The 17,418-nt window shown below is 46.7% G+C and overlaps 1 protein-coding gene across 1 annotated transcript in view; it reads right to left on the reverse strand.

Annotated features, from left to right (window-relative positions):
- Positions 1-17,418, reverse strand: part of crocc2 (ciliary rootlet coiled-coil, rootletin family member 2) — a gene marked incomplete at both ends in the record, with an annotated part of 48,409 nt that overhangs the window by 17,953 nt on the left and 13,038 nt on the right. The window contains 19 exons of the mRNA XM_084066071.1: positions 430-609; positions 1,274-1,443; positions 1,874-2,001; positions 2,374-2,567; positions 4,599-4,829; positions 5,994-6,140; positions 7,448-7,592; positions 8,442-8,624; positions 9,592-9,845; positions 10,206-10,343; positions 10,462-10,551; positions 10,780-10,876; positions 11,593-11,799; positions 12,387-12,493; positions 13,060-13,204; positions 15,136-15,239; positions 15,869-15,952; positions 16,115-16,282; positions 16,460-16,531. Of these exons, the coding sequence (XP_083922197.1) occupies positions 430-609; positions 1,274-1,443; positions 1,874-2,001; positions 2,374-2,567; positions 4,599-4,829; positions 5,994-6,140; positions 7,448-7,592; positions 8,442-8,624; positions 9,592-9,845; positions 10,206-10,343; positions 10,462-10,551; positions 10,780-10,876; positions 11,593-11,799; positions 12,387-12,493; positions 13,060-13,204; positions 15,136-15,239; positions 15,869-15,952; positions 16,115-16,282; positions 16,460-16,531 (2,844 nt within the window). The remainder of the gene's footprint in view (positions 1-429; positions 610-1,273; positions 1,444-1,873; positions 2,002-2,373; positions 2,568-4,598; positions 4,830-5,993; positions 6,141-7,447; positions 7,593-8,441; positions 8,625-9,591; positions 9,846-10,205; positions 10,344-10,461; positions 10,552-10,779; positions 10,877-11,592; positions 11,800-12,386; positions 12,494-13,059; positions 13,205-15,135; positions 15,240-15,868; positions 15,953-16,114; positions 16,283-16,459; positions 16,532-17,418) is intronic.

The raw sequence follows: 17,418 nt of genomic DNA on the forward strand, positions 1-17,418 counted from the left end.
GGGGAAAATATCCATGCCAAGGTACTTAAATTGGCTCACTACTGGGATTACGGCCGGCAAAGTGGCAGTTCTCATCTCGTCATTCAGCGGCAGAAGGGCAGATTTTGTCCAATTGATTTTGTAGCCTGAAATGGCACTAAACAGATCAAAAACTTTAAGAACATGCGTAATTGACCTTGGGGCATTCTCAACATACAAAAGAATGTCATCAGCATATAAAGAAATGCGATGCTGTGTGTTTTGGATTGAAAAGTATATCTGCTACTTTTGATGATTTTGTGTGACGCTGAAGTGTGATTAAGTAGGGCATTAATCCACAAAAAAACACAAAAAGTTGAAATATGGAGATAAGAGGTTTCTGCCCGACAGCAACGTTATTAATAATGAAATCTCAACAAAATCAAAAGACAAAATAAAACAATCACACACCTGCTGCTTCTGACTCTCGGCCTGCAGGAGGCTCTGGTTGCAGTCATGCTGCAGCCTGGCCAGCTCCTCCTGCACCTGCTGCAGCTCGGCCTCGCTCCGCACGCGCTGCTCCTCACACCGGCTACGCAGCTGATCCTCGGCCTGCTCCCTCTGCAGCGTCAGCTCCGCATGCTGCTGCTCCTGTAAACCGCCCAAAAGCGCACATGAAAAGCAAAAAAAAGAATGAAAAAGGCACACGCACAAAAGGCACACGTACAGTATACAAAAAGGTAGGCGAATAAAAAAGGGTATGTGCATACAAAAAGGCACATAAAAAAGGTACAGCACGTACAAAATGCATGTACAAAAGGTACATGCACACAAAATGTAACCCACTCAAAAAGGTACACAGATGAAAAAAAAAGGTACATGCATACAAAAAGGTACACACCCAAAAAAGGTCAAATGTGAAAAGGTACACAATACGCCTAGGAAAAAGGTACACAATACGCCTAGAAAAAAGTTACACAAATGGGAAAATGTACACATACAAAACACACATGGGCGGGCGGGCGCACGCACGTACGCACGCCCGCACACACACACGCACACACGCACACACACACACACACACACACACACACACATAGACATGCAAGCATTCACACACTAACACCCACACACACACATATTATACAGCCCTCTGTATGTATGAATGTGCACACTAGTAAAATTCACTGCATGTGTGCAGCATAATGGTGCTTGAGGGGGTTCTTGTATATGCACCCACCCATACCCTGACTGTGTGTTAAAATGATGACGACTTGTGCATCACCATGAGTGAATGATGACCCCCTCACTGCACCTTTTCCCTGTGTGCAGCCTCCAGCTGCTCTCTGTGAATCTGCTCCCTGTTGTTCAGGGTGACCTGGGCATTCCTCTCCACCTGCGCCAGCTTGTCCTCCAAGACCCCTCGCTCCTGCACCGCCCGTACCACGTGCCGCTCGGCCTCCGCCCGCATCCGAGCGACATCACCTGCACAGACACATCCACACACAATCAGAAATACCACGGCATATCATTGGGACGGACACGCGGGCGAGGGCTCGTAGCGAGGCCGGTGAGATGTTGCAAGGTTTAGACAAACATTTTTTTACGTGCACTGGGGTTCATCTGTAACTTTTTTTATGGAGCTTGCTTAACCCTGCTTATCCATGTCTGTCAGGGTGACGTAGTGGTGGGTGTGGGGTGTGCGTGGGGGGGACCCTGGTCAGCTGAGAGGGGCTGCGGTGATCCCTCAGCCCAGCTGCTGCAGAGCTCACAGCTGAAATATGGATCTCTGGTGGCTTGTTGGGGAGGACTCCGGACAGCGGGGCTCTGGGGAGTGTAGGTGTGTGTGTGTGTGTGTGTGTGTGTGTGTGTGTGTGTGTGGGGGGGTGGGGGTGGGGGGGGGTTGTCTACTCACACGTCAGGCCCTCGTTAGCTAGCCGCAGGCCGCACCTCTCCGCCTCCAGCCTGGCGCGCTCCCCCTCCAGAGACGAGGCGAGCTCCTGGCTCTCAAACAGAGCCGTCTCCAAGGAATCCTTCTCCGTCCTGGAACATAGCGGTAAAAGTGGTTGGAGCACTGAAAAAAAAACGAGACCTTTGAAACCCTAGGTGCAGAAGGTCATAAAACCCAATGATCCATGGTTGGCATAGTTTCCAAATAAAACCATACTACTTAAAGCCTCTTGTTACACGAGACAGAGTGCTTCAGTACATGAAATATGCTCCAAGGCTCCAAAATACCTTGAGTACACACTGCCTGTGGGTCTGACGAAGACAAATACCCACAGACATGAGCGCACACGCACACACACACACACACACACACACACACACACACACACACACACACACACACACACACACACACACACACAGTACAGGCACACACACACACACATACAGTACAGCTCCCTGCACCTTAAAACAGCCAGCTCCTGAGTCAGTCCCCAGGCCTTGCGCTCAGCAGAGGTCAGCTGGACTTCCAGAGCAGCCCTGTCCTTGGCCAGCGCCTCCCTGTCATGCGTGGCTCTGTGCAGAGCCGTGGTCTGCGTGTCCAGCTCCTTCCTGCAAGCACACAGCTGCTCCGACAAGGCCTGCATCTGCCTGTTGGCCTGGAGATCAACACACACAGCAATTTATTTACACATGACACCCCTGGCAACAATACTGTGATTTATATATAGTATATTATACCGCATGATAATAATAATAAAAAAAGAACTATAAAAAGAAATATAATTAGATTAGAAATATAATTAGGAATAGTTTACGTGCTTTTGGTGGAATGTAAAAAGTACACTTTGGACTGGTGCTATGGTGGGAACTCTTTGCGGATTAAACCCCCACCCCCCCGCCCCCAAACCCTCTATGTTCTCCAGAAGCTCATTTGGTATCGTTTTTTTCTTGTCCTGACACTGAACTCGACATGCCCCCTATTTCACTGTTACGCCTGATTTATACTTAGTTGCGTGCAGTGTTGCGCACCGAAAATCTACAAGCTCACAATGTGTCACGCTGCGACGTGCTGTGAGCTTGTAGATCAGCTATTTTCAGTGCGCAACGCGGCGCACAACCAAGTATGAATCGACGTTTACAATGCAGAAAATTAAACATGCTCTAACATTTCAGGAAGGCTGATATGTCAAATGGCACGTTCAAGAATTCATAACAATCATACCAGATGCATTGCCCGAAGCAACAACAAAAGAAATGATTAATGGTGTTGAAACAATTTTCCAATAACCCATCAAATCACTATGACAATTTGGACCTACTGTATTGTGTGGTTGCATATTAGATAAATATGCAACCACTGTACAACAAGCAATGCTTTAGTTTTTTTTACTTAGTACAAAGACAGCTTTGTACCCTAATAGTTTTAATAGGAATTCAGTTTCCACACAAATACAGTTCTGTTTTCAGTACAACCAATATGAGGCCATGAGGTGCAATCTTTACTTTCTGGTAGCATAGGACCAAAATCACTGACAACCTTACAGTAGCAAGTTATTACTATAATGGCAGACCTTTGCAAACTGCAAATAAGATTAAACAGTTTCAAATCTGCTCACTTTTTATGCAGCTTCCATGTGAGTCTCAATGGTTGTGTCTGCTGGTTTGAATCAAGCCAGGATGAGGCTCCATTCTAAAATAGCAGAGTTGTTTACCATGAGCTGTCAGCTCTCAGGATGGCCCAATAGTTCCCTGTAATTCTATAGTGTTCCCTGCTGCATCTTAAAGGCCATTTCCTGACAAAGTATAACACATCCCTCAAAGGTATGCTCTGCAAACGGGCCCCCTCCAACTTCTAAAGTTTCAGTACAATAGCAGTGTTTGAAATGCAATAATCACTGTAATTTGTTGAAAACGAACAAACCAAATATTAGTGCAAGGTGTCTCTCAGCCTCTTCTTGGGTAAATATGATAAATCGGGTCGATGTAAGTGGACGCATTGCACCGATGTTATGGATATGAATAGCTCCCAATAAGGGGAATGAAACGCGAGCCTTGGCGAGAGCGAGGCCATTTTGCAAGGCTTGTTTTAGACACGGTCCATTTATTTTCACAGGTAAGCTGTCTGAAAATGTTTGGAGGAGATTTGTCAAAGAGCTGTGTAGAGCTGCAGATGTCCCTGCAGAGATCGACGTGGATATCCCCAGTTTCACACTCCAGAACAGATAATAAAACAGAACGGAATTCCTTCCATTCCTAGAGGAGAGAGAGGAAACAGGCTTTCGAAGGAGGTGGGCATGTAAAGTACTGTAAGTGCTAATTTATTGCCTCTGTCACTTACACTCTTCTGCTCGGATATTAAATGTCTGTAATATCTATTTATCCTTTCCAGCTCACATTTGTGCACAAGGATCCCCTGCCTCTGCGTGTCCCAGGCCGCTCATAAAACACAGCGCAGGCCCAAAACACCCCTTCGTATCCCGTTCAGTGGGGTGGGAGGTGTTGAGTGCCGTGGCAGATGTGTCCAATATCTCCTATTAGTTTTAATGTGACAACAAGGCCTGTAAACCTGCTGAAAGCTGTTAATAATTCTCAGCATGATTCTCCCAGGTGGTGGGAGCTGGGATGGGAGGGGAAGGGAGGCGGTGGTGTGGCTGAAGAGGGGCCCTCGGGGGCCCGGGGGTTCTGACCTGTGCGTGCTGCTCCAGGGCCTGAGTGTTCTCCTTCTGCAGCAGGCTGAGCTCGGCCTCCTGTCTCTGACGCGCCTCCTGCAGGTGGCTGTAGGAGCTTTCCAGGGCGCGCCTCTCGGCCGTCAGGCACATCAGGTCCTGTTGCAGGCGCCCTGTCTCCTCCCTGGCTGCCACCCGCTCTAGTTCAGCCTCCCGTCTGCGTTCAGCCAGCTCAGCTTTCTCCCCCTCTGTCTGGAAGCAAACAAGGGATTATGACTGGGATAACCATTTTGCGCCCAGACCGGCCGGGCAGCGTCGGGTGCGCTTCGCCCGTCCGGATACAACGAGCCGCCCGGGTACAGTATGACCCGCCGTTCGGGTGCTATCGCCCGTTCGAAGACGAAAATCGTAGATCTACAAGCAACAGACAGCGAAAGCTGACTGTCTCCTCTCTGAGGAGCGCTGTGGCCAGAAGAGCTCTATATCCATGAATTTATAAATAACTCATGCACTGCCAAGGACGACTTTTACAACAAAAACGAAGGCCCACACTGCCACAGACTGTTTTTTTGGGGTGTTTCCACTAGATGGCGCTCTTTGCTATCACATGAGTGACCATTTCATCCCCAGATGCACGCAGAACCAGGAGATCACGTGATCCCAAGATGTACTGCTCCATTCACTTCCTGATTAACGTATTTGGGAAATTGCCTGTATCTCGCCTCCTCATGTATTTTTGACGAGACATGCTATTTTCAACGGCATATAACAAGCGAACGGGGGGTCGCGATGACATTTCTTTTTTTTTTGCGGAACCACAGTGAAACCCCCCGTGATTACCAACGATCAGGGGATCGATCATACATACTCTATCTCTATCACTGCACTCGTCTGCTACATGTTGGTCGGGGTGTCTGTTCAGTGGGATGAACTAGGAGGATAGCGTGTTCCTCTGCATCCATTGCGTCTTCCCAGTGAAACTCCTCACTGTCAGATGCAGGGATGCATTGGTCATGGGACGCGGTAACACGCCGTGCAACCCCTTTTTTGAGCAGGAGCACGCGCACGCACATGCATTGATTTAAAACAACCCTTAATTCACACCTCAACAAAGTTTACAAAGACTGCCGGGTGTCACACCAGCGTAAAAAAATGACATAGGAATGAGCCTAGATGCATATCAATTGTCCATTGTCTGACCTGTAGTGTACCACTAAGTCCCACCACTAACAAAATCACCAATACAACACTGGTCAGATGACAGGAAGCAGCCTTGACATCAACGGTTCTGCGGTCCAACTGTAGGAGATGGCAGTGACAAGGGACTAGAATACACAGGAAATTGGGAATTGGCATGACGACTAAATGAGTGCAACTTGCACCAACGTTCCAGGACAAAAACATGCTGTGGCTGACCTGCAGCAGAATGCGGTTGAGTTCCACCTTGTCGTTGGCTAAACCTTCACTCAGGGCGGCCATTTTGGCTAGGGAGTCCCTTAAGGCAGCTTCCTGGCTCTGCAGTTTGGTGAGGGCCAACTCCTGCTCAGCACTCTGGGACTCCAACTGTGGAGCGGAAATACCATGAGGATTCAAAGTATAATCAGGAGAGAGAACCCCACAAAGATCATTTATCTTCAATTTAAGTGTTTCAGTTCCAATTCTGTCTGCTCTTTTATTTTATTTTTCATTTTTTTGGTAAATCCCTTCCAGTTTCACTTGTTTATCCTGTGTCCTGTGTTCTCTCTCATGATTGGAAAAAATTGGTATCCTAAAAATGTATTTTCTGTTTAATAAATACCTGGCGAGACGGGGAGACCCGTTACTGAACAAACTCGCTATATAGCAATTTCTATCAGCATTGAGAACTATTTAACATATACTTTTAAGAAAGAAATATCACATCACTTACACCCACTTTACATTATCACTGAGGATTTTAGTGTAGACACAGACCACAGATATTAGATAACCGGTCCAAATAGACCCTTACAGGACTGTAACTCTGTGAGTGTACAAATGGAACAAAATGGACCCGTGCCTCCATTTGTACATTATATTACACCAAACATGTTTTCTTTTGTAAATTAAGGGAGTAGTTCACCCAAAAAAAAAAGTTTTCTATCAATTTACACACCCCATGAAGCCTTGAATTCATGGAGATTTTTTTTACCAGGTTGCCTGGTCTCTATCTACACTCCAGCTAGTAGTGACTTTTTCCTCATTGGCTGGCCCTTTTGCGTGACTTTTGCGTGACTTTTTTCTCATTGGCTGGTCATTTAGCCAATGAGGGCTCAATTTCCTCTCAGAATATGGGATCTAAAGACTACCCGCAATATTGTGTTCGGCCACTGTATGTATCTCTATGAACTGTGGCGCTGTTCCTCATTTGGCCTTTCAACGTTGCCATGATAAGTGAGAGAAATAAGCAACCAGGTATAGGAAAACAAGCCCAAAAGAAGCAACTATAGGCCACATGAGCACTTTCAACCGTCGGCTATTTGAAAATAGCCATGCCGCAACCTAGTATAATATGACTGTGTCATATCTTGTTTAGTTTTAGTCGCATTCCTGAGCCAATAATTTGATGACCAGGTCATCGGTCAGTAGGAGACTCAGTAGGAAACTCTTTGGGACTATTTGAGTCTCCTCTAAAGAGTCCCCTACCGGAGACTACGCCGGTCATCACATTATTGGCTTAGGACAAAAACGAAAAAAATCTTTATTAATTCAAGGCTTCACGGGGCGTGTAATTGATAGAAAATAGGTCATTTTTTTGGTGAACTACTCCTTTAATACCCCACTTCCTCATACAAAAGCGTCACACAAAAGTAGTGAAAATAGCAGATCTCAAGCATCAAGCCGGTCTCTACCTTGTTGAGAGCCAGGGCCAGGCTGGCCTTGTCATCTTCCAACAGCTCCTTCTGCAGGGTGAGCTGACTCAGAGCCTCCTTCACCTTCACCAGCTCCCTGCGCACATCAGAGTGTTTCCCCTCCAGCTGCTCCAGGCTCCTCTCACTGAAACACACACACACACACACACACACACACACACACACACACACACACACACACACACACACACACACACACACACACACACACACACACACACACACACACACACACACACACACACACACACACACACGCATATACTGTATGTTATTTATATGAACAGTAATCTATTTCCACTTTGAGAGATGGAGAGACACTGATGCCAAAGGCCAGAACACTACAGAGTTTCTTTTGTGCTGCGTTGCATGCCCTGCTCTCATTCTCCGCTAATCACATTTATGTAGCAAAGGAAAAGCGAGAGAGAGACAGACAGACAGACAGACAGACAGACAGACATACAGACAGACTGACAGAGAGGCCAATATATAGACAGAAACAGAAAGGTTAGGGTTAGGATTAGGAGTTCCTAATTTATCTAATTTATACTTATTTGCGCACTGGTATCGTGCGCTGAACATAACTGATCTACAAGGTCACAACGGCGATGCATGATGTTGTAGATCAGCCATTTTTGACTATAGGGTGAATACTTTATTAGTCAAAACATTTAAACAGCACTGTAAAACATTTAGGCTAAAAGTATAACACAAAAAAGTCCCTGGGACTTGTTTCCATTGTGGTCATATGTATTCATTATCCTATTAGGGTTAAAAATGACACTTTTGTTGTTGTAAAAATGGCATTCATAAAATCAAAAAAATGTTGATGTCCAAGTCCAAGTATAGTAATACAAACGTGTGTGTGTGTGTGTGTGTGTGTGTGTGTGTGTGTGTGTGTGTGTGTGTGTGTGTGTGTGTGTGTGTGTGTGTGTGTGTGTGTGTGTGTGTGTGTGTGTGTGCTTAACCGCACCCTCTCTGGGCCTCGGTGCGCTGCCGTGCCAGCTGCCTCTCCAAGTCCTCCCTCTGCTGCGTGAGGAGGTCCCTCTGTCTCTGGAGCTCCAGCGACAAGCCCCGCTGCACCTCCAGCTCTGCATGCTGGGAGTTCAGCTCCTGCTGCAGCCCCGCCAGCAGCTTCTCCACACCCACCTTCTCACTGTGAGGAGCACACACACACACACACACACACACACACACACACACACACACACACACACACACGGAGGTGGGGAGACAGACAGAGACAGACAGACAGACAGACAGACAGACAGACAGACAGACAGACAGAGAGAGAGAGAGAGAGAGAGACTCACAGACACACAGACAGACAGACAGACAGACAGACAGACAGACAGACAGACAGACAGACAGACAGACAGACAGCGAGAGAGAGAGAAAGAAATAGAGACAGAGACAGACAGAGAGATGGACGGAGAGAGAGAGTGAGAGACAGAAACAGAGAGAGAGAAAGTCGATCTTCGTTTTTCCATATCACAGTAATCATCATCATCTTCATAATGCCTGATGGTTGGTTTAAAACGAACGCAAAGCACATTTTACTTTAAATTAATACTGCTGAAAAGTGCATTTTATGTGAACTGTGTGTTTTTCATTATGGTTCATTTTCGGCACGGTGCTTGCATGTCGTCCCAGTGTATATTTGTAAACACTGGACTGTGTATATGGTAAGGGACTTTACTGTTTATGTACAAAGTACACTGGCGGAACAGAGCTACGGTACACAAGTCGTACCTTTTTGGATGAGAAATGTACTATTATTGTATTTTATGGGATTATGTGATTTGTTTTGTTAATGCTTTGCCATTAGTTCCTCGGATTAGGTTTAATGTGATGGTCTGTGTGAAGACTGACCCGGCGGGATCAAGATTTCTGAATGGAAACCAATCAGTTCATTCACAATCATGGCACTCATCACAGCAAAGGCCTGATCATCTTTTTAACCCCTGAATCTGCCCAAAAAAACTGAAACAGATCTGTTTCTACACAAAACCCTCAGTGTTCATTTATCCTCATATAACTCTGAGAGTATACAAATGTAACCAAATTTGGTTACATTTGTATACTCTCAGAGTTAAATGAACCCCAGATGTAGCCTACTGTACCTGGAGACGCGCTCCAGGGAGGAGCGATATCTGCTGCTCTCCTGGTGGCTCTCCTCCAGGGCTTTCTTCTGCACCTCCTGGACGCGCCGCTCCAGCTCCCTCCTCTCCACCTCCCTCTCCTGCAGGTGGCTGCGCAGCGTGTCCGCCTGCTCCAGGGCGGCGTCCAGGCGGCCACGCAGGTCCTGTTTTTTGGAGGTCGATTGGTTTGGTTTGTTGCAGTTAGCGTACGCCCCGGGGCACGCCGTGTTAGCTATCTGAACCCATTCTATACAGGATGATGATTCCTATAAATATGCTTCCTGTAGTCTGATATGTTTCTCAGAAAATATATAATAATAATATATATTATAATAATAATATAAATAAGTCTCCCCAGCAGGACCCAAACTATAAGCTCACAACGTGCGTTGCAAGATTGTAGATCTGCTATGTATGTTTTTTTTTCTTGGGGGGGGGGGGGGGGGGTTCTAAAATTGTGTTTCTATTTTTTGGGATTTTTTTCTGAAATAATAATAGAAAGATATTGAAGGAAATGCAAAAAAACAAAACAAAACGGGACTCCTGACCCATTGTTTGGGAAACACTGTTGTAGACACAGATTTATTTTTTTTGACCTGTGTTTGTTTGTGGCGCTGGGAGAGGGCACTCTGTACAGTCACCACCACACTGTTCCTCTGGGGAGACCGGCCACAGAGAGGAGAAGATGAGGACGTGGCATCAGAGCCACCGCTGTCACTTTCGTCACCAACCAACTGGACAGAAGGCAGGTGAAGGGAGAAAGAAAGAACCTCGATTTTCATTATAGAAAAAGAGAAAAACAAAAACAAACAAAAAAAAAACATCCAAGCCTGTGCATAGTTCTGCTCTGACCTGGTGAACATGACGTAAGACTTGCTGGAGGCCTTGGATGTCCTCGCGGAGGGCATCCATCTCCGCCCTGTCCTCCGCTCGGCTCGTCTCCTGCGCAGGAAACCATTGAAGTCAGATAAGCACACATCGAGCACCGATGACATTCGCCAGACCACGGGCCGGCAGACGGGGAAGTCTTGGAGATTATCAAGAAGACTAGGGGTCCAGACTACATCCTCCACCCCCCTCTCTCTCTCTCTCTCCCCGGTTTAGCCCCCACCCACTACGCCCCCATCCCGCGACCCCACCCCCGTCCAGCCCCGATCCCCAGGGTCCCACCATCTTGTCCAGGCTGATCTGCATGGTGCTGAGGCTCGCGTCCTTCTCACTGCCCTGGCTGCGGAGGTGCTTCACCATGTCGGTCAGCTCCAGGATCCTGGACACACGAAACGCAAACACACAGACGCACACGTGCCAAAAGCGATGCACGCACGCATGCACATTGCCAATACACACAAGCCCATACATAGCACATGCACAAACACACACAAAAGAGAAGACCATCAATGCTATCATATTCTCTGCAGAACTCACTAAGATACCAACAAGATTAGAGTTGACATTTGATAAGATCAAAAGCTAACTGCAGTCTAATGCACAAAGGCCACTTGTCAGTAGTATTGATATTTTCGAGCTCCTCTGGCTGAAGAGCACAGGAGATGATACAACAAGGAACGGTTTGTCTTTTCCCCTTCTATATTAATCTCACAGCCGTGCTTCACAGAAGAATCTCCCTGTTGTGCGGCACCTCTACTGATCAAAGTCAAATTTGAAAAGATCGGGGAGGTGTGCGTGTGGGAGGCGGTGGGGATCCATTTAGCTCCAGATCAAATTCGGCTCCTGTGTCAATCATGGAAGGGCTGCGAATGCTGCCGTTGATCAAAGAATTGCATGACCTTCTGCACAAACATTTCAAGTAATGTTTCCTATGCTCTTTTATCTCTTGCATGATCAGCGAGCAACGACCCAAACATCTGCTTAATAAGACAGAGATAAATACCTTAGATAGAGAGGGGGGAGAGAGAGGGAGAGAGAGAGAGACAGAAACACGACACAAAACACAGGAAGTAAACTCCTGGTGAACTCCTGTACCTGGAGTTGAGCTCCACTTTCTCTGCCTCCCAGCGTCCCTGCAGCTGCATGGCTTCCTTCAGTTTGTCCTTCAGCTGTCTCTCCAGAGCGGGCACCTCCACGCCGCTGGAGGCGCTCTGCTGCGTCGCCACAGCCTCCAGGCTCACGCAGGCCACATGCAGCTGGCGGCCGGCGGTGACGCACTCCCCGCGCATGTCGGAGAGTGACCTACGGACGAGAGACACGACGCGGCAAGATATTAGGAGGGGTGGGGGGTCTCGGGGGTGGGCGCATGACACTACTCGTCAAAGATCTGAAGGGGTAAAGGAAGCAGACTTGCTGATTTTGTTGGTACATTTGTGAGCCATCAGTCTAATTAGAAAGCAGTCTGTTTGTATTTGAACAGAACGGATGCCTGTAGCGATTAAGCTCCATGGCCGTGGCTCACTTTGAACTCGTCTCCTGAGCGACTTAAGAGTCTCAGACGTGATCGTGGCTGTCCATGAACTGAGTAATCTCTATTATTGCAAATTACCCCGTAGTGCCGCTCACCGCGGCTCGGTATGACATAAGCCAAGTCCTATAGGGTTCAGCTCGCTCCTGATGGATGACTCCAAGAGCGAGCAGAGGCACCTTAAACCATCTGTCCCTCGGTGAAGTAACAATGAGCAGGGGAGCAGGCGAATTCCCCCCCCTCACTTTGATCCCCTGGCTGGGATGGATGGCTGTGGTTGGAGGGTTGAGGGGTAGGGGAGGGGGGTAGCTGTGGAATCCTGAGTTTCAGGAGGGGATTCTGGCTGTGCGCCCGCACTCACCTGTCAGTGAAAGTCCTTAGCTGGGTGAAAGTGCTCCGCAGGGAGGCGGCCTGGCGCCACAGCGCTCTGATGCGGGCCTGCTCGCGACCCAGCCGGGAGGCGCACGTCTGGAGGGGGAGACAAGGGGACAAGGAAACGTGAGGAGAGGTAGCTGGGGGTAGCTGGTGATGGCTTTGCTGATGCTCAACATCTACAGTTGGTGCACTATACGGTATAGATCTCGCTTCACTGTGATCCCAAACAAGATACTGTACAACGTCGACACTCATGGACACACTGGAAACCCATACAAACAACTGGCTTTTCCTGTATCAACAGCATGGAGGCCAGATTGTTTGTGCTGTGCAAAAAAAAAAGAAAGAAAGAAAGAAATCTCCCCCCTTTTTTCAGCGATTGGAATGTTTTCACAGGAAACATCAGCTCAAAAATCATAGCAATGAAATGAAGGAGAAAAAATAAAAAACAAAAACGAATGAGGGCGAATTGACAAAACAGGGCTATGAATGGAATTCCTACCCCATGTGAACTCAGTGGGGGTTTAATTGTGCAATCTTTCCGCGGAGAGGAGAGGAGAGGAGAGGAGAGGAGAGAAGGCTGAACTCGTGCACTGGTTTTCACACTGTATTGTTTTTCCGAACTCAAACTCCTCCTCACTCCTGCGGAACCAGCTCACCTCCTGCTCTCTGCGCAGTCGGGCGTCCTTCAGCTCGGCGTCCTCGAGGGCCTTCCTCAGGCTCGCTGTGAGGCCCTGGTTGGCTACGCCTGCTCGCCCCAGCTGTTCCCTGAGCATGGAGTTGACCTGGCTGAGGTCAGCGCACCTGGGGAAAAGAGCTGCCTCGTTACCCAGCTGCCAGTAGGCACAAGATCCTCACCTGCCAAACGCTATTGTACTTGGCCTCCTCTCCTTCCTCTTCCTCCCCGGCCACCCTGACTCAGTGGTGGACAGTAACAAAGTACTTTCCAAGTATTTATTTGAGTACTGTAGTTATGTAATTTGTTTTAGTACCTGTACTTTACTTGAGTATTTGTATTAGTGGATACCTATGCCTTTCACAGCACTTCATTTCAGAGTAAAATATACTTTTAGATCTTCTATTTTCGCTGAATATTCGCCCCGGAAGAGAGATGCTAGGGTTTTCGTGTCATGGTGTGATGTGTTATTGTAGATCTGCAATTTTTCTGGAAAATCTTAGATGTTTTTGGGAATATATCTAAATTTCAATACAGCAAAGAACTGATATTTTAAAAAAAAATGTACTTACCGTAATTGTAATGACGTAATTGTAATTTGTACGTTTAAATACTGAAGTATTCTTAATAGCAAGCAAAGTACTTTTGAATACTTTACAAAATAACAATAATAATGATATTTTACATAATATAATTTGACAGAGCAACTTTCACTCGTAGTTGAGTAATCTGTGACCAAGAGTACATCTAGACTCAAGTACTGGGGTTGAGTACTTTGTCCACCAGTGCCCAGCAGCCAGTAGGCACAAGACCCTCACCTGCCAAACGCTATTGTAACTGCCCCCCCCCCCTCTCCTTTTCCTTTTCCTCCCCAGCCACCCTGACTCCATCATTCGTGTGGCCGCTGTGGCCCTCCTACATTTATGGCCCCATAATCCCAGCTTTAGATCCGCCCTCGCCAGCCACGCTCGCAGTGAGTGAACATGTGTGACAGTTTTATAAAGTCTGTGTCAACTCGCTCCTAATTTCAAACAGATTTGCTTGTAAGAGTCATTTGCAAAAATGTTTACATCACTCTCACGCTCCGCACACACCCTGTCACAGCGGAGCGTGCCAGCTCCCTCCATGTTCAGCTATCTGTTTGAGAGGGAGCCAAACCAGTGTTTGCGTGTATGACACTGTGGTTAGAGGGAAACGAGAAGAAAGGAAGAGAGGATGGGAGGAGGGGGGGGGGGGTGCTTTTCCCAGAATACATGAGCAACAGGTAACTAGGTTCAGAGCGTTGCCGACACTATTCCCCGCGTGGCAAGCGGCTCCCAGGCAGTAGGAGTGATCGGGGCCTTGGCGCGCACATCGGTTTCTGCCCATAACCGTTTCAATTAGAGCTCTGCAACGCCATAAATCACAGGGCTTTAAAAGCTGGCATCAGGTGTGGAGGTCGGCCCCCGCTCAGTGTGAGGCATCATTAAAGTGTCTTGGTGGAGGCAGCCAACCCCCGGTCTCACTAATTAACTCTGACAAATTGGATGCTGACATTATCTACCAAGGCCAGGGTTCGGCGTTCCCCCAGGTCCTCTCCTTCCAGTCTCCGCATGGAAAACAAAACAAAAAAAAAACGGTGGAAAAGCCGGGAGAAGTGCTGGGAATGCCTCTGGCTTGCACAGTTCTCAGAAACATTTCGGACTGGTTGTTTTTTGCCTCTAAACGAGGAACAGAGAGTTCCTTTTTGAACAGGCTTATCGTTCACATGTCGGTGAATTTATTGTTGTTTTTGAGTTGACCCCTTAAGCCCAATTTTATACTTTGGCTTTTCAAAAATAGCCAATCTACAACCTCAGAACGTGTCACATCACGCCACATTGGGAGCTTGTAGATCATGCAATTTTTTTAAAGAATTGAGTCATTTTGAAAAATCCCCTGCTGGTATAGGCTCCCTACGCATATTTTCTCCATAAACGTTCCTGTGCAAAAAGCGTGTCGCTAGCGGGTTCTGCAGGAGCTTCGTTATTTGCCCGTGTACCCTGGCTACCTTCCGCTGCCCGCAGCGCACGGCACTCACCGCTTCTGTTCCTCCTCCAGCCGAGTCGTCTTGCTCTGAACCGCCATATTGAGGTCCTGTTCTGTCCTTTGGTGACGCTGGGCCGTGTCCACGTGGGCCTGCAGCTGAACACACAAACAACACCTCCAACTGGCACCGTGCTAAAACTTTAGTACACAGCAGCTTTCTCACTAAATGATTTATTATACTCGTGTATTTAACAGCCTGATTTGCATTAGCGAACTTGTTAACACACACTGGGAAAGGAATGAAGTAGTAGATTCAAATGTATCATTTCAAAATGCTAATTTGTTGTCAAAATGCCTTCAGTTGTATGAATGGATAATGGGAATCTCTCAGATTTAAGTGCAATTCTGCATGTTTGGATGTCAATTAAACACTTAAACCCAATATACTCCGTTGACCGGAGCATAGTCTGAGACTATGTTGGACACTTCCTTATGCAGATTTACCTGGTTTCACCAGAGGTGGTTTTTAACCATGTGAAATATATACACACCTGATGATGCTAATGTTCTAAACATCACCTGCTATCACATACACTATCTGTATACTAATATGTCTTTATTACATATATCTCTTTCTCTTCTGCTCTCACTCTACCTCTATCCTCTCTCTTCTCACGGAATACTACAAAATGATGGAGCGAGCAAACAAACACACTTACAGTAACATGTGATGTGACAAATAAACTAAAGCTGAAAAGGTGACGACAGTCTCCTCTTTGACTTACCAGCAATCTTAGCTTCTCCGACTCTGAGGTTTTCTCCAGCACGTGCTCTTCTAGCTCACCGCACCTTTTCTTATACTGAAGAACCTGGTGCGAAAACAAAAACGGCACGTGGTTCTTAATATTCTCACTTAGCCAGACGATCAGAGATCTCCGCCTATAAGCAGAGACCTCTGATCGTCTGGCGACTAGATGAACCTCTCCTGTCCAATGATGTCTGAAATATTGGCCTCCTCCACTTGTAGCTACCTTGGTCTGCAGCTTCTGGACCAGCTGGGCCTGTCTCTGTTGACCTTCCTGGTAGGCCCGCAGTTTGATCCTGTATGCCCTCTCCTCGTTCTGCAGACGGAGGTGCTCCGCTGATACACTCTCCTGGTCCGAGTCTCCCGCTGACGGAAACGTCATCATCTGCTCCAGCTGGATGTGTAGTTGATAAATGATGTTTAGCAAGTCCTGTCATGAACATGTTCTGCATATGACCTGCGTTATTATTAAAGGTCAGGTTGGTGCGACCGTTGCTGAGTAGGTAGAGAGGCCCACTGGCAATCAGAAGGTTCAACCCCCAGATCGCCCAGTATACGTGTCAAGGTGTACCTTGGCAAGACACTTAACCCCTAACAGCTCCTCCCCACCGAAGCCTTCTGAGCAGCCATCAGCTGGGTAAAGCTGTAAAAACAATCCCCCTAACGCGGGGACAAGAACATACTCCCTTTCCCGTATCATAGATTGATTGATTGATTACTTATCACATGGTACATATTTCTATTCTAGAGTTGTGAAATGAACTAGCTCAGGGTTTTGATTTCACAATCCATCAAGGGATTTGATATGACGCAATATGACAGTATGAATGACAACAGTAAGTATCAATGAAGTGCCATTATGAAATAGTTCTCTTTTCAATGATCACAAATTCCTCATAGTCTCATCTGTTGCGTGAAAACACACATGGCTTGAGTTGTAAGTCATTCAGTCACTCTTTTGAATAGTTCTAATAGTAGGACTAGCCTAATGGTAAAATGGTGGACCATTTTTTTGGATGTCTGCTATGATTATTCCTATTGTAAAGAGGACACAAAAAATTTGTAGTATTGTCCACATACAGTACAAGCTCCTGAGTGTTCATTTAATACAAAGTAAAAATTAACCCTTACATTAAACTGCTAAACATGTGTAATAATGTCTAAACTCTTTAACTCCTTCACTTGTAAATACTGATACATTTTTACATTCTCAGAGTTAAATTAATGCTCAAGATACAGTCAATGAGACATAGTAAATGTTTTCATATTGAAAATATTGTGAATTCATCTTGTATAAATTGGGCTTCGTTTTCCAAAATGGACTTTCATGTAGCCTGCTGTATTTATTACAAATGCCACTCTTTCCATTCCCACATATTATGAATTTTCTACAACAGTTCAGCTAGTATTAAGAATACATTTGACTATCCATATGTCTACTTCCTTGGTAGGGTTTAACCATTAAAATACTACTGTCACGGTTTGAGTCCGGGCAGGATTGTAGGACCCAAGTGCAGGAGAGACAAAGGC

This window comes from Gymnoscopelus microlampas (assembly GCF_963454915.1).
Source record: "Gymnoscopelus microlampas genome assembly, chromosome: 9".
Taxonomy (NCBI): domain Eukaryota; kingdom Metazoa; phylum Chordata; class Actinopteri; order Myctophiformes; family Myctophidae; genus Gymnoscopelus; species Gymnoscopelus microlampas.